This window comes from Remersonia thermophila, chromosome 7 (genome assembly GCF_042764415.1).
Source record: "Remersonia thermophila strain ATCC 22073 chromosome 7, whole genome shotgun sequence".
Lineage (NCBI taxonomy): Eukaryota > Fungi > Ascomycota > Sordariomycetes > Sordariales > Chaetomiaceae > Remersonia > Remersonia thermophila.
Genome location: NC_092223.1, coordinates 773808 through 797140, shown reverse-complemented (window position 1 = coordinate 797140; position 23333 = coordinate 773808). Strand labels below are relative to the sequence as shown.

The 23333-nt window shown below is 63.0% G+C and overlaps 5 protein-coding genes across 5 annotated transcripts; 3 read left to right on the top strand and 2 right to left on the bottom strand.

Annotated features, from left to right (window-relative positions):
- Positions 1-312: 312 nt before the first annotated feature.
- VTJ83DRAFT_7188 (uncharacterized protein) lies at positions 313-4864 on the bottom strand (the record flags this gene model as incomplete). Its single annotated transcript, XM_071013982.1, has 4 exons — positions 313-635; positions 736-4351; positions 4443-4625; positions 4691-4864. The coding sequence occupies 4 exons, from the start codon at positions 4862-4864 to the stop codon at positions 313-315; spliced, it is 4296 nt and encodes a 1431-aa protein (XP_070863405.1).
- Positions 4865-6921: 2057 nt separating this feature from the next.
- On the top strand, positions 6922-8486 carry VTJ83DRAFT_7187 (uncharacterized protein; the record flags this gene model as incomplete). Its single annotated transcript, XM_071013981.1, has 5 exons — positions 6922-7206; positions 7287-7444; positions 7532-8066; positions 8141-8303; positions 8392-8486. The coding sequence occupies 5 exons, from the start codon at positions 6922-6924 to the stop codon at positions 8484-8486; spliced, it is 1236 nt and encodes a 411-aa protein (XP_070863404.1).
- Positions 8487-9775: 1289 nt separating this feature from the next.
- On the bottom strand, positions 9776-10839 carry VTJ83DRAFT_7186 (uncharacterized protein; the record flags this gene model as incomplete). Its single annotated transcript, XM_071013980.1, has 2 exons — positions 9776-10484; positions 10706-10839. The coding sequence occupies 2 exons, from the start codon at positions 10837-10839 to the stop codon at positions 9776-9778; spliced, it is 843 nt and encodes a 280-aa protein (XP_070863403.1).
- A 1284-nt stretch (positions 10840-12123) lies between these two features.
- Positions 12124-15713, top strand: VTJ83DRAFT_7185 (uncharacterized protein; the record flags this gene model as incomplete). The annotated part of the gene is made up of 4 exons (XM_071013979.1): positions 12124-12192; positions 12299-13986; positions 14078-14322; positions 14461-15713. 4 exons carry the CDS (start codon positions 12124-12126, stop codon positions 15711-15713), a joined length of 3255 nt encoding a protein of 1084 aa, XP_070863402.1.
- Positions 15714-17286: 1573 nt separating this feature from the next.
- Positions 17287-22305, top strand: VTJ83DRAFT_7184 (uncharacterized protein; the record flags this gene model as incomplete). Its single annotated transcript, XM_071013978.1, has 3 exons — positions 17287-17325; positions 17399-21999; positions 22065-22305. The coding sequence occupies 3 exons, from the start codon at positions 17287-17289 to the stop codon at positions 22303-22305; spliced, it is 4881 nt and encodes a 1626-aa protein (XP_070863401.1).
- Positions 22306-23333: the final 1028 nt, after the last annotated feature.

The window sequence follows — 23333 nt, the reverse complement described above, 5'->3', positions numbered from 1 at the left end:
CTGCAGGAATCCCAACGCTTGGGATAGGCCCATGAGTAGGCCAATGAAACAGGCGCCGTGTCTGTCAATAGGAATCCCAATCCCGTCAAGTTGAACGGTAGAGAGATGGCATCAAAACACTCTGGGTATTATCCAAGATGCAAACAAGCACAACCGGCGGCAATGACAAGAACCACGATTAGCTTTTCTCAAAGTGCCTAGTGACGGAAGTACATATCGCATCGCAACTCTCCCCTCCTCTCCCCCCGCTCAACAATACACCTTGCCCTAGGGATCCATCCATCCATCCATCCATCCCTCCCTCCCCCGTCATCAATGCCCTCGAACCTGCGGCCGGTACCCCCCATGATGCCCTCCGTGGTGCCCATGTCCGCCCGCCGCCGCCTGCGCCTGCATCTTGGTCATCTCGCTCTGGTACCGCATCTTGAACCCGTTGCACAGCGCCCGGACGTCCGGGTACTGGCTCTTGAGCAGCTCGTAGGCGTGCGGCACCACGCGCACCATCCAGGCGTTGACGCGCGACGTCCGCGACGCCTTGAAGCAGAGGAAAAAGTAGCCCGGATGCTTGGGATCGAGGCAAAACGCGTACGTGGAGCGATTCGGGTTGGCGTCGATGTAGGTGGTGAGCCATTTTTCTGTTTCCCCCTCCCCCCCCCCCCGCGGGACGATCCCAGGTTAGCGCTGTGTGCATGACGACCCGGTCATGGGGTTCGACGGGGGAAAGAGACAACCTACCCAGATCCGACCGAGAGCCCTTCTGGAACTTTTCGTGCTGCATCAGCTCCTCCACCTTCTTCGCCATGGCCTTGACGTGCTCGACAATGAGCTCGTCCAGGTCCGAGTACGTGTACTTGCTGCCCACCCGCAGCACCTTGCCGACCGAAAACTCATTGTCCTTTTGCAGCTCGAGCACGTCAATGTGCTGGTACACCCCGTCGGCCACCTTCCACGTCACCGTCAGGTGGTCGTTGCCCTTGGACGACGGGCGGATCACCACCTCGCCCGGCGGCAGGCCGCCCAGGTACTCCTCGGCCTGGGTGCTGTTGAAGGGCCGGAACAGCGGGTGCTTGATGACGCGCTGCGTGCGGCCCGTCACCTTGTCCTTCTCGCGCAGCGCCTCGCGGTCGTCGTCCTCCTGCTTGTAATCCCACTGGCCGCGCCCGTAGTCGATGTGCCGGCGGTACGGGCGCCGCAGCTCCTCCTCGCGGAGCGACAGCCGGCAGACGAGGTCCTTGCGGTTGATGTCCAGGAGCTTGGCCTGGACCGTCTGGCCCGCCTGCAGCCAGTCGCGGATCGGGCCGCGGTGCGACACCTCGTGCAGCTCGATGCGGCCCTCAATGCCGCAGTCGAGCTTGACGACGGCAAAGTCGTCCTTGGCCACGCGCACGTTGACGGGCACGATCATGCCCTCGCAGAGCGAGTCGCGCGTCTCGCCCGTGAACATGGTGAAGATCTGGTCGGCGCCGAGCATGGCAAAGTTCTTGCGGAGCTCCTCGAACGGGCCCTGCAGCTCGGCCCGGATCGCCTCGAGCGTCGCCCGCTTGCGCTGCTGGTACTCGCGCTCCAGCTGCTCGGCGTACTCCTCGAGGATGAGCTCGTTGACCTTGTCCTGCTCCTCCTCCTTGAAGAGCTTGCGCACGATGGCGCCCGGCCCGTTCTCGTCGATCTCGGCCTTGACGTCCTCCTCGTCGAGGCCCAGGGCGTCCGCCGCCACCTTGCGCGCCAGGTCGTAGTCCTCGGGGTGGATGCGCGTGTTGTCGAGCGGGTCCGAGTCCGGGTTGGAGCTGTCGTGCTCAATGTACAGGAAGCTGGCGCAGTTGTTCCACACCCGGGGGCCGAGCACGGGCAGCTTGTGCCGCTCCGGGTCGCCCACGAGCTCGTCGCGCGACGTCACGACGCCGCCGTTGGCGTTGACGCCCTTGATGAGGAGCTGGGCCTTGCGGGGGCCGAGGCCCGCCACGTACGGCAGCAGGTTGGCCGTGTACGGGTCCGAGATGGCCTCGTTGATGTCGACGCCGCAGAGGTTGACAATGTCCACCATGGCCGTCTCGAGGTGCTTGTACAGCTTGTCCTGCGGGAGGTACTGCTGGTACGGGTGGATCAGCAGCGACGTCACGTCCTTGCCCAGCGCCGCGTACTCCTTCATGGGGTTCTGCATGTACCGGGCCAGCGCGATGCAGTAGCGCGTGAGCGAGCTCAGCGTCGGGTGCTCGGCGACGGCGCGCGGGCTGTCCTTGTACAGGCGGGCCACCTCGTCGTTGACGATCACCACGTCGAGCAGGTCGCTGCGGTACTCGTTGCTGTCCGGGTCGTCGTACTCGGGGCCCATCAGGCCCTTCTCGCTGATGAGGCCCTCGACGTCCTTGACCAGGCGGTGGGTGTCGGCCGACCAGCCCGACACCCCCACCACGTCCGGGTTCTTCTGCCGCACCAGCCTGGCGAACTGCTCGCGCTGGCCCTCGTCCCGCGCCAGGTTGACAAATCGTCCGTAGTCCGTCACGCGGCCGTCCTCGTCGACCCACGCCCACGCGATGGGGTCGCGGTTCGGGTCGCCCATGCCGTTGGACAGGGCCAGGACGCGGGGCGTGGTGCCGAGGATCATGCCCTTGGGCTTGAGGGGCGCCTGGTCCAGCCGGCGGAAGTACTCCTCGCGGCACGTCTTGAGGAGCTCCTCCTGGCACGCCGTGCGGAGCGAGTCCTTGACGCCCTTGGCGATGACCTTGTCGAGCTTGGGGAAGGCCATGTCGAGCACCTTTTGGCGCTCCGCGTTCCAGGCGTCGGCGAGCGAGCTGAAGTTGTCCGAGGCGAACTCGCTGTAGAGCTGGCGCCGGAACTCGCGCTCGTTCTCCAGGGTCAGGTGCACCTCGACGAGGCCCTCCTCCTCCGCCTTCATCATCTTGAGGAAGATCTCGGGCCGGCGGGCGATCTCGGGGATCGTGTGGTTGATGAGGTACTTGATCTCGTAGTAGGGGTGCGACTCGTCGATCTTGCGCAGGCCCTTTTCGGTGCGGCGGCAGCTGATGTTGCCCATCGAGTAGTAGTGGATGCGGAAGTGCTTGCGCATGCGCGGGCTCGCAAACAGCTCCTCGGCGTACATCTGGCGCGCCGCGTGCATGACCTGATCGGCCGTCGGGAAGTCGTCGTCGGCCAGCTCGTCGGCCAGCTCGACGGGGAGCTTGGGGTCGTCGTCCGACGACACCTTCTTGCCCTCGCGGAGGGCGTTCTGGGCGAGGCGGTCGGGAGAGATGCCGAGCGCCTGGACAAGCTGGTAGGCCTTGGACCGGCGGATGCGCTCAAAGAGGGCCGTCTTGGCGCCCGGGCGCTTGATCTCCCGCGACGCGCCGCTGCCCTGGGCGGCCAGGTCCTTGAGCTGGGCCGAGTACTGGAAGTTGAGGTAGTCCTGGAGGTCCTGGAGCTCCTCGAGCGTGGCGGCCTGGGGGATCATGTCGTCCAGGATGGCGTCGCGGACGCCGGCCGACTCCAGGCTCCGGACCGACTTCTCGAGGGCGTTCCTCTTTTCCACGAGCGAGCGGAACTTGATGTCGAGCTCCAGGATGCGCCACAGGTCGTCCTGCGTCAACAGCTTCTCGGCGTCGACCGTGTACTCGGGGGCGTCCGGGTTGTCGCGGCTCTCGGGGTTCCTGACCTTTTTGGCGTGGATGAGGTAGTCTCGGCGGTGCTGGAAGATGTAGGGGACCTCGACGCCGTCGATGATGAAGAACTCGAGCACCTTGCCGATGGCCTTGTTGAAGGGGCCGTGGAGGTCGCTCGGCAGCTGCTTCTTGGGCCACATGAGGTTGGTGATCCAGCGGGCCTCCTCCTTGAAGTACTCGGCCGACGTCTGCTGCTCCTTGAAGGGCTTGCGGTCGAGCTGGAAGCGCTCGGGCTCGTCGAGGAGGCGGATCTGGTTGTCCTCGTCGGTCAAGAGCTTCTCAGTGAGCTGCGACGGCTCGAACACGTCCTTGAGCTCGATGGTCTGCTCCTCGCGCTCCTGGGCCTCCACCTCCTCTTCCATCTGCAACGCCCACTCGTAGTCGCTTCCGTCGCCAAAGATCTGCTCCATGTCGTGGAGCGCATCTTCGTCGAGCCCCGTCGTGTCGACGGCCAGGCCTCGGTCCCGGGGACGGGCCACCTCGAGGTCCTCCTGGCGCTGGTTGCGCGTGTCGTCGTCTTCGGGGTAGTCGTCCTCGATGAAATCCTCGAACTCGTCGACTTGGGCGTGGCGCGAGCGGCCGTAGGCACGCTCATCGCCCACGTCTTCGTCGTCATCGGAAAAGATGTCGGCGAGGCCGGTCCGCTCGTGGCCCCGGTCCTCATCGCGATGGCCGCGCTTGAGACGCTTAAACTTGGTCTGGTCTTCCCGTCAGCCTAACCCCTCCCCCTCCCGCCCCCCTTCCGGCGAGCGCGTAAGCCGCCGCCGTCAACGAAAGGGCCGTGGTTACCTGTGGCTGGGCTCTCCGCTCCCAGTCGGGATTGGCCTCGCCGATGAGGTCGAGATCTTCCTCGTCGAGCTCTTCTTCCTCGCGCTCGGTCCTGCGCCGCTTCTTCTTCTTGCGGCGCTCGCGCTCTTCTGGTTCTTCATCCTCCTCGTCCTCGTCCTCATCGACGATAAAGCCCTCTCGGATCTGCCAAAGCACACACGTCAGCGTTGGATCGAAGCCGGCATCGGATCGCGCGAGCGTGCCCGTACCCTTCTAGCCTCCTCCTCGTCTTCATCGTCTTCTTCCTCTTCGCTCGAATCATCTAGGATCTTGCTCCGATCGCGATCGTGGCCCTCGCCCGTCTCCTCGTCAAACGACTCATCGTCCTCCTCGTCGTTGAGCTCGGCCTCCCCGTCGATCAGGTCGCGCATGTCGTTGCTCATTTTTGGGTCGCTTCGGGCTGGCTCCGATGAACCGGCGCGGCTGGGGGGTGATGGGGTGGAAGGGATCCGGTATCGATCAATTCGGCGATGGACGGCCGGGTGCGGTGTGGCTCGAGGATCGCCCAAGAATTGATGCCAGAGTTGAAATGGAAGCGGGTTGTAAAAAAAGAAGGGAAGGGGAAGCAGAGAGGCTCGACGTCAAAGAGTGGAAATTTTGGGTGCGTTGAACAACGTTCAGGAACGCGTTCAGATGACGCCCCCGGCCCAGCTCATGCTTGGCCCGTGCTTGTCGGGCTTGTCCTGTTACCGTGAGGCGTGTATTGTCGTACCAAATTACGCGACGTGGACCTGGTAACGTTACCCACCGGGACACGCTCGCAGCGGACATCGGGGGCATGGGCATCTCCCAGCCTGACCCCCCAATACCTAACTATACATAGTACCTCACTAAGGTAACATGCAAAACATGCAAAGTTCCCTAGATAGGCATCTATCGACATTCCTACCTCTACATAATACGTATCGGTAGATACAACCTACGCATGCAGTAAAGTCAACATGGTGGGTGGCCCTCTCTACGAGCTAGGCCAGACAGACAAGGGAACACTCGATTGCACGCCCAAGACAACAAAGCATGAAATGCATGATGCATCCGTGCTTGTTTCTTGTTCTTTCGATCCCCATTCGCAGTCCAGTCCAGCTTGGCTTCCAAATCCATGCCTCGCTCGCTCCCGTCGTCCTTCCAGGAACACGGGCGGATAGATATCTCAACCGGGTCGTTCTACCAAACGGTATTCATGGTGCACATCGGCATGGAGAGAGGTCCTAGCAATGGTCTTACTATAATTATAGTACTGCGTATACACAGCATGCATCCAGGTCAGCGGCCTACCTTGCCAGAGGACGGCGGTCCCCGCACCCTTTCCCCCCCCCTCCCCCCCTGAGTCTCCCATCCGAGGCCTTGGAAAAGCATCGTCGCCCAGCCCTGTTCCTGCGGCCACACGCATCTTGTAGGAGAAGAGACCAGCACTGGTTGGCTGCGGTGGCAGGCTGTCGGCCTCTTGGCTTTCTGAAGCAACATGACACTGGCAGAGACGAAAGCATGAACGGACCAACGGGCAGAAGCGCCTTGCCACCGCTGCGACCTGAACGGTCCCGCGCACTCATGATCCAAGACTCCACCGACCTCACCACCCACCGCCCACATGCATCATTGGATGGGACTCCCCGGCGCGCCCATTGGGTCCGTCCGGGATCCAAGACAGCCCGCCATAACAACCCTCTTATTCTCCAAGCCCCAAACTCTGGACTCGATATCTCCTCCTTTTCCCTCCTCCTTTTTTTTCTTCTTCCTTGTTCGCTTGGTTTTTTTTTCTATATATATCTTTATGATCAGTGCACCATCCTACGCCGGTCAAACATTCCTTTGCTTATAAGCACGCCGTCTCGAGCAGCCCAACTCGGAGCCGACAGCGTCCGTCCAAGCGGCTCCCCGCACTTATTGACTTGACCCTCTCTGCAAGCGGCCCAGTCGCTCCTCGGGCCGTCCGCCGCTCAGTCAGGTCTGCAACCCGACCGAACTGACCCCGAATCCAACCCTTGGGGGGCTTTGCACGCGGTCTGAAGCGTCTCTTTCAAACACCGGCAACGTCTATCCGGTCAGCTTCCGACGTCCGTCAGAAGCCTTGATTTCGGCAGCGAAAGGACAGGCTCCGTGTTCTTGGCGCCGTTTCTTCAAACAACCCCTCGCCCCGAAACACCCCCCCCCCCCTGGCGGCTCTCGCCTGCAAGGGGCCAACTCGCCCAAAGAGCGAAACCCACCCACCACCTACAACACGACATCGTACCTTGCGCCACTCCTCCGAACCACGCCATCCTTCCTGGAAGGCAGCCGGGACGCCAACCGTACGAGCGACGCCGACGATCCCAGCGGAAAGCGTACGCCTCGTGGACTCGTCGCGACCGACCTGTGACCCCACGAACCCAACCTCAGCCGTCCGTCTCGATAAGGCACCTCCACCACCACCCCCCCCTCCCCACCACCCCAGCCGCCCGCCATGGCCGACGCCTCCGCCTTCGCGCCGCGCACCATGAAGCGCAAGAACGTCAAGGGGCTCGCCCTCAAGGCGCCCGCCCCGAAACCGCCGCCGACCGCCGAGAAGGGCCGCCTCGGCTACGGAAACGGGAGGGACGAGAGCTCCAACCAGCTCGAGATCGGCATCGAGTTCAACCTGGACCTGAAGCCCGACGATCTCGAGATCATCAAGGAGCTCGGCGCTGGCAACGGCGGAACCGTCAGCAAGGTCCGGCACATTCCGACAAACACCGTCATGGCCCGCAAGGTTCGTCTCTCTGGTCTCCGTCTCGATCGATTCCGTGGCGAGGAAAAGCCCAAGCCTAGCTAACCGTGAGCCGGGCTTAGATCATCCATGTCGAGGCCAAGGAGGAAATGCGAAGGCGCATCGTGCGCGAGCTTCAGATCATGCACGGCTGCCACTCCGACTACATTGTCACCTTTTACGGCGCCTTTCTCAACGAGAATAACGATGTCGTCATGTGCATGGAGCACATGGACGTCGGGTAGGCTCTTTCTCTTGTTCTTCTTCTTCTCCTCCCCCCTCGGCTCCCACGCTGACCAGCCTTTTTTCTCCTTTTTGTTCTTGCCAGATCTCTGGATCGGATCTCGCGGGTCTACGGCCCCATCCGCGTCGACGTGCTCGGCAAGATCGCCGAGGCCACGCTCGGCGGCCTCACCTACCTCTACGCGAAGCATCACATCATGCACCGCGACATCAAGCCCTCCAACATCCTCGTCAACTCGCGCGGCCAGATCAAGCTGTGCGACTTTGGCGTGTCGGGCGAGCTCACCAACTCGATCGCCAACACCTTCGTCGGCACGTCGACCTACATGGCGCCCGAGCGCATCCAGGGCTTCCCGTACACGGTCAAGTCGGACGTGTGGAGCTTCGGCCTCACCATCATGGAGCTGGCCATTGGCAAATTCCCCTTCAACGCGAGCGAGCACCTGTCAGACGCCGAGAGCGCCGCTCCGGCGGGCATTCTCGACCTTCTCCAGCAGATCGTGCACGAGCCGGCGCCGCGGCTGCCCAAGAGCGATGCCTTCCCGCAGATCCTCGAGGACATGGTCCAGAAGTGCCTGGCCAAGGAGCCCGAGGAGCGGCCAACGCCTCAACAGCTTTATGTCGGTGACCTTCCGTCTTTGTGGTTTGGCGTACAGCCCGGTTGACTTGCTTTCTTTTTGTTTTTTTGCTTCAGGACCACGACCTCTTTGTGCAAGCAGCCAAGAGAACCCCTGTCGACTTGCAAGAGTGGGCTTGCAGCGTGATGCCGCAGGATCCTCGCCCTACGCAGGCTTCTCCTCAGGACCTGCGTTCCAACGACTCACCGACATATGGCACTCAGCATACCCCCACCGCATGTAAGGACCCTCCCCCCCCCCCCCCCCCCTTTTCGAGAAGCCCCGCTCTGTGCTTGCTCTTGTTGGCTGACGAGGGATGGCCATACAGCGTACCGCGGCGACTCGCGGCACCACCACGCAGACCACGCAAGCCTGGCCGCCCAGGTGGATCGCCTGTACATTCGGGAATGGGACCACGAATGATGGGTGTGTCCGCTTGTTTCTTGAGAGGCAGGACGTCGAGGCATGGTGTTTGTCATTCTAGTATACCCTTGAACCTGGCGCGGATGACTGGGAGAAGGCCTATTCTCTATCTCCCTCCCTCCCCCGCTACAGACCCTTTGAGAGACCCCTGTGGAGGACTGACCCTGGGCGTTCTCGGCTCTCTTGACCGGTTCTGCGGAGCGAGGACGGTGGTCTCTCCGGTCCATGACATCATCTCCCGCCCTCTCTCTCTCTCTCTTTTTCTCGCACCATGAATCTCTCCTCAACCTCCTTGCCATCTTGTGTCAACACCCTGCATTTCCGCTCCAGCTCTCCTCCATGCTCCTTTCTGCCTTGTCTGTTCAAGATCTGGAAACCATCAGATGGGGGCTTTCTAGGCATTTACCGGCGTCGTATTCCCTTCTTATCTTGACCTCGAATACCACAGCATTTCTCGTGTACGTCCACGAGGGGGTGAGAGGATGTGTCAAACAACAAACATTGGCTGATGGTGTGTTTCCGGATAATCCCAGGCGACTGGTTTTTTTTCTTTTTTGTATGTGTGCCTATGTTCAACGGCAGAATATTGGAAAAAAGAAATTCAACGCTGCAGGTTAACATACGCCTGGGCACTGTCGACTCTTCGATCTGCATCTCCCCCCCTTGTTTTTCTTGGTTGGAGGTCCCGTCGTGGCGACGATACCAGCTGTAGCAGGGTTGGGTGCCAGCATCACAGGGTCTCAGGGGGGTTCCTAGGCTAGGTACTAGGTACTATACCTCGGGGATTCTACGAAAGTCGTCGTCCCATCCCAAGATGGGAAACTCTAGGTACCTAGGTACCCTACCTAGGTACCTAACAGGTACAGATAGGTTAGGATACCTTCCTTGCATCGCATCGGGCCAGAATGGGCGTCCTTCCACCATACTACATGCCTAGCCAAAGGCGCTCTCCCACCGCCTGACGCCCTGTCTCCCCTCTTCCGGGGGCTCTTGGTTCCCGGCCGCCTGTCGGTGCTTGCCGCCACCGACGCTGCCTCTCCCAACCGCGGTCTTGTCGGTCTTGTTCTTTTTGGGATCGGCGTCTCGGTGGCATTTGTCGGCGGCTATCGTCTCGTTGTGGCCGGGGGTCCTTCTGGGCCACCGGCCTTTTTTTTGTCCGTTTCTTTCTTCGGCTCCCATTGTTGCATGCCTGCGGTGCCTGTGATGCCTCATCGCTCTGTCTCTCACGTGCTATAGTATGTTCTATTGTTATTGTATGTATTATGCGTGGGTCCTCCTGTCCTGTCCGGTCAAAGCAACCCCTTCTCGAGCACATCTATCAGCTCATCCAACCGCTCAATCACGTAATCCGTATGCTCGTGCTCCGTCAGGTGCCTGTTCGCGTCGTTGACCAGCAGCACGGTCCTCGCCCCGGCCCTCCTCCCCGCCGTCATGTCGTCGATGCTGTCCCCGACCATGATCAGCCCGCTCGCGTCGGCCACCTCGTCCCCGGCGCGCATCTCGGCCAAGCCCGGTTCTCCGTCCGCCGCCGCCGGTTCCGCCTTCTCCTCCCGCCTCCTCGGCTCTTCCTCGGCCGGGTCGGCCGGCACCCCCGGGGCGGCGTCCCCCTCGCGCGCCCGCCTCACCAGGCCCCAGCTCCGCGCGATGTGCAGGATGCCGGCCGGGTCGGGCTTGGGCGGGCGGAACTCGCGCGTCACGATGGGCGCGAAGCGGAAGCCGTCGAGGAACTTGGCGAGCAGGCTGTGGACGGGCACGTCAAAGTTGCGGGTGCAGATGCCCTTGCGGATCCCGCGGGCGTCGAGGTAGGCCATGAGCTCGCGCAGGCCGGGCTGGGGGCGCTGGTGGGCGATGGCCTCGCGCTCGATGGCGCGGATCACGGCCATGGCGTCGGCCTGGGCCTCCGGGGTGGGGAGGCCGTAGATGTGCGTGAGGATGTCGACCGACTTGGGGATGCCGAGGGATTGGCGCATGGTGGTGAACATGTAGTTTTGGGGTTCGCTGGGAGGGTGGGGGGGTGTAAGTCAGCGGGATCGTTCTGTTTTTGCATACCCATCTGCTCTCTCTCTCTCTCTCTCTCTCTCAAAAAGAGGTATTCCTCAGAGTGCGTAGTTGTTCTATGGCCTCACTGTTCCTTTTTTTTTTTTTTTTTTTTGTTTGCCAACCCCACCACCATCCTCGCCCTGTTTTCGAGAAATGAGAGAAACCTCCTAGAGACGTACCATAACGTTCCGTCAACATCAAACACCACACCCTCGAGCTTCCGTATCCCGGGCCGTGGGACAAACGGCTGGCCCAGGGGCGCAAACTTCCACGCTGACTGGACGGGCTGCATCATGGCCCAGAATCTGCGCATCACCAAAGGAGGGGGGAAGACGAGGACGACAAGAGAGAGGCGGGGTGTTGCAGAGGATATGCGCCCGTTTCGGCGTTTCGGGAAGCGAGAAGCAATATTTCTGGGCAAAGAATGAGCGTTGGAAGCTCACTCATCAACAGGTACATACAGAGAGAACTGTACTATGCACCCAGTGAGATGCCCTGCGGCTTATCAGAAGCACGTTTTGCCAAGTCAAAGTCTCGGAAGCGTCCGAAACACCGAAAGGAATGCTTGGCTTGGCTGGGACCGGACCCTCCGTGGTACAGTATTACAGTACAGTACACAGCACACCCCAATCCAGCAGAGCAATGCACCTCAGTCCAGTACAGTGCAGTCCAATCCGGGTAGACCAGACCAGACCAGTACGGTAGAGAGCCCAGCACAGCCCAGACAGCCTGTTGACCCCTCATTCTCATGATTACAACCTGAACCTAGTACCTGACCTTATGGGTACTTCTTCGTCCTTATGCTCCAGACTTTACACGGGCAGTCTACGGAGGACGTGCCGGTACTTTACCTAGGTAGGTCCTAGGTACCTTACCTACCTCTGTAGATCCATCAATCAAGCTATGGACTCGTGCTAGCGTTGAATTATTGCTTGACATTGGATTCCAGTTGGATTCCAGTGGGGGTGGAACCAAAACATGGAGCCCAGCACCGAGCGACGTGCTTGCAGCAAGACCCTGTCGGCCCTGTCGGCCCTGTGGGGGCGTTGCGGCCCGGCGCCGCCCACCTGGACAAGCCGCCCCAGGCCAAACGCTTGCGCTTGCGCTTACTTGGACAAATTGGGAACCTTGGGGGAGGGGGGGGGTCTCTTTTATCGTTGGTCTTGAGCCGGACCGGGGGCCAAAACTTGGCTTACTGGAGACCATTTCAACCAACACAGCGGCGATAAGAGACATTTTTTGGCTTGTTCGGCCCCGGAGATCGGCGACGCTTTTTTCCTTTAAAAGGGGAATCTCTGGATATTTATCTAACCTGGTACCTATAGTATGCTAGGTAGCTATGGTAGCGTGCCATTGCGACGACTATAGTACACTACTACGCCACCTACACAGTACCTACCTGTCTGTACACTGGCCTTCGGTTAGGTGGCCGACCCGATACGCGAAACGCCATATTACGACCATAACAACACCAAACCCATCCCCGGCCTTCCCTTTCAAACGACCTACATAGGCATCCTCCGCCAACAACAAAAAACAACATACCGTGCCAGATCCAGATGCAGATCATGATATCGCTTGCATCGCCGCTTTGGAGATGAGCTCCCAATCCTCTCCAACCGTTCCGGCCACCCACTGGCCTCCGCAACGGCCCTCCAAGCGGAGTGTAAGTCACGCGGCGCCGACTTGAATCCTTCGCTCTGGCGCAAACGTTACCTGTTTACACAAAACTTCCAACGCGCCCCGGCTCACAGACCCCTATTGATGCCTAGAAACTTCGCAGCGGCTCCGTCATCATCCCCTCCACCGGCGAGCGCGCCCACCGCGCCTTCACGCTCCGCCCAAACACCTTCTTCCCGCGAGGCCACGCCGACGGGTCGCCCGCCCACCCCCTCCGCGAGACGGCCTCCCGCGCCTGGGCCTGGCTCCGCTCCCCCGTCGGCCATGGCGTCCTCAAGTGCACCCTCGCCTACACCCTCGGCAGCCTGGCCACCTTTTGGCCGCCGCTGTCCGCCTTCCTCGGCCGCCCCGACGGCAAGCACGTCGTCGCGACCCTGACCGTCTACTTCCACCCGGCCCGGTCCGTCGGCTCCATGATCGAGGCGGTGCTGCTCGCCGTCGTGGCCGTCGCCTACGCCGAGCTCGTGGCGGTCCTGTCCATGTCGACGGCGGTGCTGTTGGGCCAGGTCTGGGACCTGGTGGCGCTCGCCCACGCCCTCGTGCTCGTCGTCTTCGTCGGCGGCGGCTTCGGCTTCATGGGCTGGGTCAAGGTGCGCATGGGGAACCCGCTCGTCGACACGGCCAGCACCCTCGCGAGCCTGGCCATCATCGGCGTCGTGACCAAGGAGACGGCCGTGCTGACGGGCGTCTTTGAGGACCGCAAGATCGTGCAGATCCTCAAGATGCTCGTCCTGGGCATCGCCATCACGACCGTCGTGAACCTGCTGGTCTGGCGGGCCTCGGCCGTCGACGCCCTGCGCCAGAGCATGAGCAAGGCGTCCGTCTCGCTCGGCGACATGCTCTCCCTCATCACCCGCGGGTTCCTGAGCGGCTCCGAGGACGACGTGCGCTCCCCCGCCTTCGCCGCCGCCTCGGCCGCCTATTCGGCCGTCTACCCGCAAATGACCAAGAACCTGCGCGAGTCCAAGTTTGAGCGCTACTTTGTCGGCCACGAAAAGATCTACCAGCTCGACCGCGCCGTCGTCCGGTCCATGGAGACGCTGGCCCAGTCCATCGGCGGCCTGCGCAGCGCCGCCAACTCGCAGCTCGCCCTGCTCCAGGAGCCCATGGCGGCGGCCCCCTCGCGCATCGCGTCGCCGGGCTCGGACCGCGACCGCGACCGCGACAGGGACGGGGACCGCGATCCGTACGCCTCGCCGCCCTTTTCGCCTGTTTTGCGGCGGACCTTGTCCGGAACGGCTAGGAGCTGGGGGGGCCGGGCGCCGATGCTGTCGTCCATCGACGAGGCGTCCGAAGAGGCCGCCCCGGCCGGCGGCCGGGGCGGCCTCCTCCGGCGCTACTCGGACGTCGCGGCCGTGGGAGGGACGGCAAGCCTGCCGCCGTTCCGGCACTCGTCCGAGATCTTTGAGCTGTTCATCGAGATGCTGGGCCCGTCGATGAAGTCGCTGGCGTACACGCTCTCCGAGGTGCTCCGGGAGCCTCCGTTCGGGGCGGCGCCGGACCACGGCATCGTCATCAACCCCAACTTTCGGCACAGCCTGGCCGAGGCGCTGGCCCTGTTCAACGACGCCCGCGCCAACGCGCTGCAGGAGCTGTACAGGACCCTCGAGCTGGATCGGACGCGGTCGTCCAGCATCCAGGCCGACTTTGAGGAGGTCGCGGCGGCGTGCGGGCATTTCAGCTTCAGCCTGCAGACGTTTGGCGAGGAGATGCAAAAGTACCTGGACGTGCTCGACGATTTGAAGTTTGCCGACGAGCATCGGAAGAGGAGCTGGACCTGGTATGAAAGCTCCTCCTTTTTTTTCCTATTCTTTTTCGCCGCGTCCACATCGCCGCGGCGGTAGCTAACATGGTGTTTTTTTGTGTCGCAGGCTCAAATGGTGGAGGAACCACCGGCCTTTCAACACCGTTTCCCTGCCCTACGATAACGACGAAAGGGAGCCCCTGGTCAAGCCCATCAAAAAGGCGGCGCTGCCCAGGGGGATCGCGGACCCTCTTGTCCGACGGAGGGACATGTACAACTGGGAGGCCGCCTCGGAGACCCAGAAAAGCACGTTCGTCGCGAGGATGTCGCAGAAGATGCTCAGGGTCATCCGAAAGCTGGACAAGGACGATGGTGAGCCGCCTAGAACCCCCCTCCACCCCTTTTTCCCCCTCTACGCTCTCTTCCTCCTCTTTCTCTTCTTCTTCCTCTTCCTCCTTCCGCTACCCGCCAGCCGTGATCACCGTATGCTAATCCTCACCGCCGCTACAGTCCGTCACGGCCTCAAGGTTGGCGTCGGCGCCATGCTCTGGGCCTCCCTATCGTTTCTCCCGGCAACACACGACCTGTATCGGCACTGGCGCGGCGAATGGGGGCTTCTCTCCTTCATGATTGTGTGCAACACGACCCTCGGCGCGGCCAACGCGTCGGGCTGGGCGCGCTTCCTGGGAACCCTGATCGGCATCGGCGCGGCGGGCGTGAGCTGGGAGGTGTCGCAGCGCAACGCCTACGTGCTCGTCCTCTTTGGGGCGCTCATCGCGTTTGCCGCGTTTTACGTCATCATCGAGCAGGGGAAAGCGCCCATGGGCCGCATCTCGCTCCTGGCGTACAACGTGTCGACGCTCTACGCGTACAGCCTGTCGCAAAAGGTGGACGGCGACGACGACGACGACGAGGGCGGCGTGGACCCCATCATCAAGGAGATCCTCGTGCACCGCCTCGTGGCGGTGACGGCGGGCATCCTCTGGGGGCTGGTCATCTGCCGGCTGATCTGGCCCATCTCGGCGCGCAACAAGTTCAAGGAGGGGCTCAGCATGCTGTACCTGCAGATGGGCCTCATCTGGCGGCGCGGCCCGCTGGCGATGCTGCTGCGCAGCGACTGCTCGCGGTCCTACCTGCGCAGCGGCGAGCAGGCGGCGCTGCAAAAGTACGCGGCGCGCCTGGACGCGCTCCGCGCGGCGGCCGAGACGGAGTTTGAGCTGCGCGGGCCGTTCCCGGCGGCGGCGTCGGCGCGGCTCATGGGGTGCACGCGCCGGCTGCTCGACGCGTTTTACGCCATGAGCCTCGTGACGCAGCGCAAGCGCGGCCTGACGGAGGGCGAGCGCGCGCTGCTCCGGTACACGGCCGACGAGCGGGCCATGCTCTGCGACCGCATCTGCCACGTGTTCCAGGTGCTCGCGTCGAGCCTGATGCTCGAGTACCCGCTCACCAACGCGCTGCCCAACGTGAGCCGGTCGCGGGACCGGCTGCTCGGCAGGATCTTTGCGTTCCGCAAGGAGCACCGGCCGGACGGGCTCGGCATCGGCATCGGCATCGGCAGGGGCTTGGGAGGCGTCGACGAGGGGACCGCGGCGGCGGGCGGGACGGGCAGGCTGAGCCACGTCCGCGTCGAGGAGTACGATTACGCGTTGCTGTATGCGTACGCGCTGGTGACGGGCCAGGTGGCGAACGAGCTGACGCTGGTGGCCCACGAGATTGAGGGCTTGTTTGGCGTGCTGGACGGGGAGACGTTGCTGTTGCAGTAATCGGCTCCGCGGCTCTTCTTGTCCCGGTCCTATTCTCAGGTACTACGCGGCCAGCTAAAGTAACAAATAGCTCGCTACCGAGGTGTCAGGCGGTAGGAGAGCAGGCCATGGGTTCATTGGTTCGTAGGCGGAATCCTGCGATGAGGTATTTGGGGGTGTATCAGGAGGTTCTGGGAACACTACACCAACGAGCATTTGGATGGAACGGGAGTTTGGAAGGGATTGCTTCTTTTGGTTTGTTGGTTTGTTTGTTTGCTTGTGGTAAAGGAAAATATAGCAGATGGGATGTAGTAGAGAGATTCCACAAGGCACGAGGCTTGAATACATAGGGTCCAGCATGCTGGAGGAACATGTAGATGGATGGGTCCCTAGGGAGAGCTGCCGAATGCAGCAACGCAGAAGAGAAGGCATCCATACGTTCATAACGAGTGGATTCAGAATGGAGATGGCATGTTCCTTTTCTCTTGTACTCTCCAACGAGATCAATAACACAACATGGCCGAACCCTCAATTTTCTCTCTCTCTTTTTCTCCCTCTCTTGTTTTTTGTCTGGCGATTGTTGCCATCCCGCCACCCCATGTACACAACTCTGGTTTGTACAAGAATGGTGTGTGGTGATGGCAATAGGGAGTGATATCAGGGGCGGCCATCGCCCATGGGAGCATCTCTGTGACGTCGGCTTCCCGGTGGTAGGGACGTGCTGTATGTATGTACTAATACGGTATCTAGTTAGACTGGTTAGTTAACGATACAAAGAGTCTTGGCGTTCCCCGGCTCGGGCCCCGATCCGTGGACGTGACTGGATTGGACCAATCAGGGATCGGCCGCCCTGAGCCCGGTGGGTCCGCCGACTCTCACTCCACACGCGTGGGACGCGGGAACGGAACTGTCTTGTCGTCTCGTCACAAATGTCCCGTCAAACGTCGGCTTTGTTGTCTCTTGGCCTTTCTTCCCAGGGAAAAAAAAAAAAAAAAAAAAAGAAAAAGAAAAACCCCCAGTCATTGAGGTGACCATCTCCAGTCTCCCCAATCTCCCAATCCCGAATCCGACGTCTCAGGCCGGCCACCTACCACCAGACGCAACACCCGAAGCTGCACCGGCCGAGAAGCCAAAGTGCCCGGTTCAACACGCTTTGGAGCGCCCATCTCCACGTCCTCCGCCCTCCGTCTCGTCTCGCCCGTCGCCATTCCATCTCGGTCCGCATCCCTCGATCCCCGGCCTGGTCAGCGCGGTCTCATGTCTCCAACAGCGCGTCGTTCGTGACGTTGCGGAGCTTAGGTTCCCCGCTTCCCCTGTCCCAGGTCCGCTGCCATCATGTTCGGCAGCCCGGCGCATCCAGACCACGAACCTGCGACTCGCGCTCCCGCCTGCTCCCGGCCTTCCTCGTCCGCTCGGGTTGCGATACTAGTCTCGCCTTTCCGTCCCTATGCTTCAACCCCCGATCAGACCGCGCCCGTTGATTTGTCCCCCCGGTGGATGAAGGCGGATTGAGCTTCTCTCTCCCCTCCCCTCCCCTCCCCTCGCCTCCCCCTCTCCTCCTCACGCCAACGCCTAGCACGGCATCTCGTCCGACATGGACGCCGGAGATTACGAAACCAACACGCTCTTAATAGTAGGATCCGCGGGCCTCCCTCGCTTGTCTGTCCCCCTCTCTGCTAACCACCCCCGGCGGCGTCCCCGCGCAGGACAATCTCTCCGCCATCTCGTTCCGAATCTACGAGCCCATCGCCTCGCAATCCTCGGCCTACACCTTCAACGCGTCCGATGTCGAGGACGCCCTCCGCAGCGATGGCCACCTGGTCTACATGGATTCCGTGCGCTACGGCATATGGTGCTTCTACCTCACCACCAGCGACAACGCCGGCCCCGGCCTGCCCGAGCGCATCGGCCTGCACGCGCGGATGGAGGTGTGCGGCTACCCCCTCGGCCTCGTCAGCGACGGGAACCTGGATTTCGTCGGGCTCCTGAAGAACCGCCCCTCCGTCGCCAATCACATCTCGACCCCCAACAGCTCCTCGTCGACCGGCTCGGGCCTCGACATGCGGGCCCACGCCTTCGGCTTCCCCCCCACCCCCGTCGTCGTTGAGGGCAAGGTCGCCTCCATGCCCGCCGTCGAGCACAAGGGCTACAGCTCGGTGCCCGCCAAGGAGATCCACGAGTTCTTCATCACGGCCGTTCTGTCGTCCCTGACCGCCCACTTCTGCCGCGCCGTCGGCGCCATCCTGCTCAACCACCGCACCGTCCTCCTCCCCCAGCACGCCTTCAACCCGGGCGACGCCGACTGGAACCAGGCCCCGCGGGCCTCGGCCCTCGCCACCTTCCGCGTCTACCTGACCACCACCGGCTCCCTCGTCGTCTCCCTCCACGTCTCGGCCCTCCAGGGCTTGGTGTCGTCGGACGACGTCTTGCGGTCGAGCCTGCTCCACGCCGGCCCCACCGTCCTCGCCGCCCCGTTCGGCACCTTCGGGCATCTGCAGGGCGTCGTCGATACCGAGAACCAGCTGGCCGCCGACGGCGCCTTCGGGCAATCCCCCGACGCCCAGGTGGGCCGCCTGCGGTCCGAGCACAACGACCGGTTCCTGCAGTGGAAGATGATGTGCTTGAGGCTGTTCCAGATGCGCGGCATGTCGCCCTCGCTGCTGGACGGCTGCTCCTGGTTGAACGTCCACTTCTTCCAGAGGAAACCCTACGAGCAGCGCGCCGACGGGAGGCGGACCCCCCTGGCCGGTTCCGGGCTCACCGCGCCGTGGCCGGCCGTCCTCTGCTTCCGGAAGCCCAAGATCGGCCCCGGCCTGGACCTGCCGCCGGACAAGGCCCTGCCCGGAGCGGGGTCCGACACGCTGGATCCGCTGAACCGGGCCAAGCTGTGGTGCCAGGGGTCCTCGGAGCGAGAGGACGCCATCGCCCGCAAGAAAAAGGAAAGGGAGGCCGAGGCGGAGCATCCCAGAACCCACCCGCCCCAGGTGAACGGCTGCTCGCCCATCGCCACCTGGCGGGGCTCGGCAGCGGCAGCGCCAGCGCCGGCGGCAACGCCGGCGGCAACGCCGGCGGCAGCAGGAGCCCCGGCATCGGCCCCGGGAATCATGTATCCGACGCCTCCCGATGGGATGCCGGGAGTGACGCCGTCCGTGGATGGCGGTGCCGCCCAGAGCCCGCCCGGACACGCCGGCGCGAGCGCATCGGGAGAGGCTCAGCGCGCGGCGCCCCAAAGCGACGCCGGCGGCATGGACTTGGAGGGCTTCAGCAGCGGCGGCGAGGCGGCAGAGCCCAAGCACGAACACGCCGCGGCCGCGTTCCACGAGGAAAACCTCTTTGGCGACCTTGGCGAGGATATGTTCGAGGGCAACGAGCTCACGGATGCCGATTTCAACTTCTTTGACGAGCAGCCAGGCCCGGAAGAACCCATGGACGTCTCGGACCCCCCGGAGACGGACCCTTCGGCAAACCGCCTCCAGGAGGACGCTGCCGCCCGCCACGCGCGCGACCAGCCTGCCCAGCCCGTGGCGAACGCCGCCGAGCCTTCCGCGCAAGCGCAGCCCGCCGGGCTGCCGTTCGCCAAGCCCGAGCTGCGACACGCACGTAGCACCCTCGCCGAGGAGAGCCGGCGACAGACGACGAATGCCGAGGCTGTCCATCGTAATGCCGCCATCGGGCACAAGCGGCAACCAAGCCCGTTCAACCCCGAGACCGTCTTCAAGCGGGTCCGGGCCTCGATCCGGCCCGCGTCCCCCCCGGCCAGCGCAGCGAGCCAGGGCGGACGCCGCCCCAGCATCTTTGACAGGGTCGAGGTCGACCCCGCCTGGTCCATGGCGAGCCGAAAGTACGCGTACAAGGGCCTGTTTGATTATCGGTCGGCGGCCGCCAAGAGCGACGCGAATCGGACGCCGCAACCCGGGAGCCCCTTCACCACCGGCTGCCTCCTGGGATCCTCGAGACAGCGCCGGAATCTCCGGGAGCTGCCCCCGGACATCGGCACCATCCTGGCCAGGCTGGCCGGCGGCGCCGCGCGCCACATGTCGCATCAGGACGACGCGCCATCCGACTCGGGCGACAGCAGCTCCGCGTCGTCGGACGAGGACGAGACGGGCCCAGCGGGCCGCGTCGCGTCGTCCCCGGCCAAGTCGAGCGCGGTGCGGCGGCGCCTCGAGGACGACGTCATGTCCATGGCCGCCTCGATGAGGGATCTGGACAACATGTCGGTGGACTCGCCGGCCTACACCACCAACGAGCTGGCCCACCTGTCGGCGTCCGAGCTCCCCGAGTTCTCCATCTCCAAGTACTTTGCGGACCCCGAGCCCGTGCCGCTGCGCATCTCGGTGTCCGACGACGACTTCATCACGGTGGCGCAGATCCTCGCCGAGCAGGCGGCTTGCGGCGTCCTCAAGCTGGCCCCCAGCCGGCCCACGTCGGAGGTGCAGGACCTGCGGAGGAGCTTGGTGCACGCCGTTCGCTACTCGGTGCGCGGCCTGCAGAGCTGCCTCCCGAGGTCCTTGGAGGGCGCCTCGCGCTGCAAGCTCCGGCGCTTCACCGAAGTCCAAGACGTGCCCTTGCTCGGCCAGCCCCACGGCCGCGCCCAGCTGAGGCCGGCCGACTATCCAAAGCCCAACATCTTCCCGATCCCCACGCCCCACGTCGAGCTGCGCCGCAACGACAGCCAGCTCTCGGTGCTGCCGTCGGCCGTCGGCTTCTGGGACACCCTCGGCCTCGGCCCGGCGAAGGGGCCCAAGAACGTCGTCGCCGTGTGCGTCGTGCCGCCGATCGAAGGGATCCGGGACGACGCCGCGGCCTTCCTGGATCGGGTTCAGAGCACCTACGAGTCCATGCGGCTGGGCGCCTTCGAGAGGCTGTCCGTGGCCAGCCACCCCGTCGCGGACGGCGTCGCCGTGCTGCCGACGGATCACGACGCGGCCTCCCCGGGGCTCGGCCTCGGGGCGAATCGCTCCGCCTACACGGAGCACATGGCCGGCCTCGCCAAGGCCCTCGCCGGGCTGTCCGCGGCGGAGAAGAACTTTGTCGTCTACTTCGCCTACGCCCCCGAGAACCCCAGCTCCGTCGTGGACGGCTGCTCGGCGTTCCAGGAGCTGTTTGAACACTACAAGCGGTGCATGGCGGACCGGAAAAAGGCCGTCTCCAACGAGCTGGCGCTTCAGCTGGTGCCGCTCGACTCGGTCGCCTCGGACACGTCCCTCGTCGTCCTGTCGCCCTCCGAGTGCGCCCGGCTCTGCCTCGAGACGTACGATCGGTGCACCCTGTTCGGCGGGCCCATGCCGTCCCCGGCCGTCATGCTCGAGAAGGCCCTGCCGAGAGGCATCGACTTCAAGCTCGTCGCCAGCCCGTCGCCCAGCCTCCTGCGCGAGAACTCGTACATCCACGTCGCCTACGCGCGGAGCGTCGACGAGCGCTGGGTCTCGGCCGCCTGGACCGACAACCGCGGCAGCAGCCAGTCGATGGCCTCGTACTGCCTCGGCCGGCGAGGCCGGCCCATGTCGCGCACCATGGCCGAGGTCATCCACGAGATCTGGGAGACGACGTACGAGCTCGTCTCGACGTGCAAGGTCCACTGGCGCGTCGTCGTGGCCAAGTCCGGGCCCATGGAGCAGTACGAAGCCGAGTGCTGGACGAGCCTGGCGCAGCAAGAGACGCGCGCCCTCATGTCGCTCGTCCTCCTCACCGTCGACTCGGACCCGTCCCTCCAGCTCGTCCCGCTCCCGCCCGCCATCCCCGATTCGGCGCCCGCCGTGTTCTACGGCACCCCCGCCTCCACCCCGCAGCCCTTCTCGGTCCTCTCCCCGGACCAGTCCGCCAACAACCCGCCCACCCCTCACGCCAACGCGCCCACCCCGTCCATGGGCGGCGGCGCCACCACCCCCGCCGACTCCTCCTCCTCCTCGCAACCCCCCTCCCAATCTCAACCTCAGCAGCAACTCATGACATCGTCCAGCAACCCCCCCGACCTGCTCGACTCCAACGGCGACACCACCATCGTCGACACGACCGAAACCACCTGGGGCGTGGTCGTCTCGCACCGCCTCAACAACTCCCCCTCCTTGACCGACCTCAACCCGGCCCTCGCGAGCGGCTACCTCGTCAAGCGCGCGGGGCCACGGCAGGACGACTGCCCCGTGGCGATGGAGGTCAACGTCATCTACGGCGACACGGGCGCGGTCTCCCTACCAGGGGCCGCCGGCGTTGTTGGGCCCGCCGCGGTGCCCGGCGGCGGCGGCGGCGCGTTGCCCGGAGCCGCGGGGGTGCCATGGTCGCCTCGAATGGGCCAGGCGGCGGCGGTGTTGGTGGTGTTGGTGGCGGCGGTGGTGCTGGCGGCAACGGTGGTGCCGGTGCCGCTGGCGGTAGCGGTAGCGGCGGCGGCGGCGTCGGCGTCAGCGTCAGCAGCGGAGTTCCGGGGACGGGGATGGTGAGGGTTGTGGCGTCGTCGACGGTGTACGACGCGCTGCTGAGGGAGATGCTGACGTACTTTCGGGGCCTGGGGACGCTGGCGAGGGCGAGAGGGGTCGTGGAGAAGGAGACGGATGTGAGGCCTTGGCATGTGGCGGTCGTGGAGAAGGCCGTGAGGGCTTTGTATCTTTTGATGTAAACTTGTGCTTTTTCTTTTTCTTTTCTCGTGGGGAGGATTGAAGCGGGGGGGCAGACGGGGTGGTGTGGTGTGGTGTGGTGTGGTGGTGAAGCGAGAGAGAAGGGTCGTCGGGTAGGATGGATGAGGGTAGTAGGGGAGGGGGTTGAGGGATGAGAGATGAGAGATGATGGAAGAAGGTACTTCCTCCGATCATGACAGGTTTGCATGTTTGTTTGTTCCTGTTCCATTTTTTTTCTATTATTTCATTTGCGTTCGGCGCTGTGGTGGGTTGTTCTCAGAGACATTGGGGGATGGGCGCATGCATGGCGATGGATGATGACACTGGAAACTGATTTCTTTTTTTTTTTTTTTTTTTTTTTTTTTTTTTTTTTTTTGGTATAATCCAAGTAAGCAGATACCTTTCTTTGCCTACCTACCTACCTACCTACCTACCTACCTACCTACCTACCTACCCATCTCTACTGTACCCCTAGGCGTCGTCAATCTGGAATCGGCTGGGTTCTTGGTGTTTGATCCAAGTTCCATCCTACGAGTTGCGGCTGGCTGGCTAGATGTCCTTTCACGTCTTTCTCGGAACGCAAGACTCAAACGCACCGCCGAGTCCGCCAGCCGGCCGACGTCACTTTTCTGGCCCGGTCCGTGCTTGGGGTGCCCCAGCTCCGGGAAGGTGCTTGAGCTGACCACACACAGCCCATGAATAACCTTTCCGAACCTTCGATGTTGGAGCTGGTCAGCTCGAGTCCTGAGGGGCTTGGACAGTTCAAATACCGAGAGGAAGGGGGGGTGGATAGGCTGGGTCCCGAGTTGTTGGTCGGTTCAAGTACCAGGAAAGGGTTGGACAGCGGGAGTCCAGGAGGGTCAGCCAGTTCGCCTCATTGCTGGTCGCCGCCCTGCTCCACGATGCCATCCGTGACGTGTCGTTGTACACTGGATCGGTGAACGTAAACGGACATGGTGATCGAAACTGTGGTCCTAACAATCTCTTATCCCACCTTGCCACCATATCTGTACCGTAGGTATCAAAACGC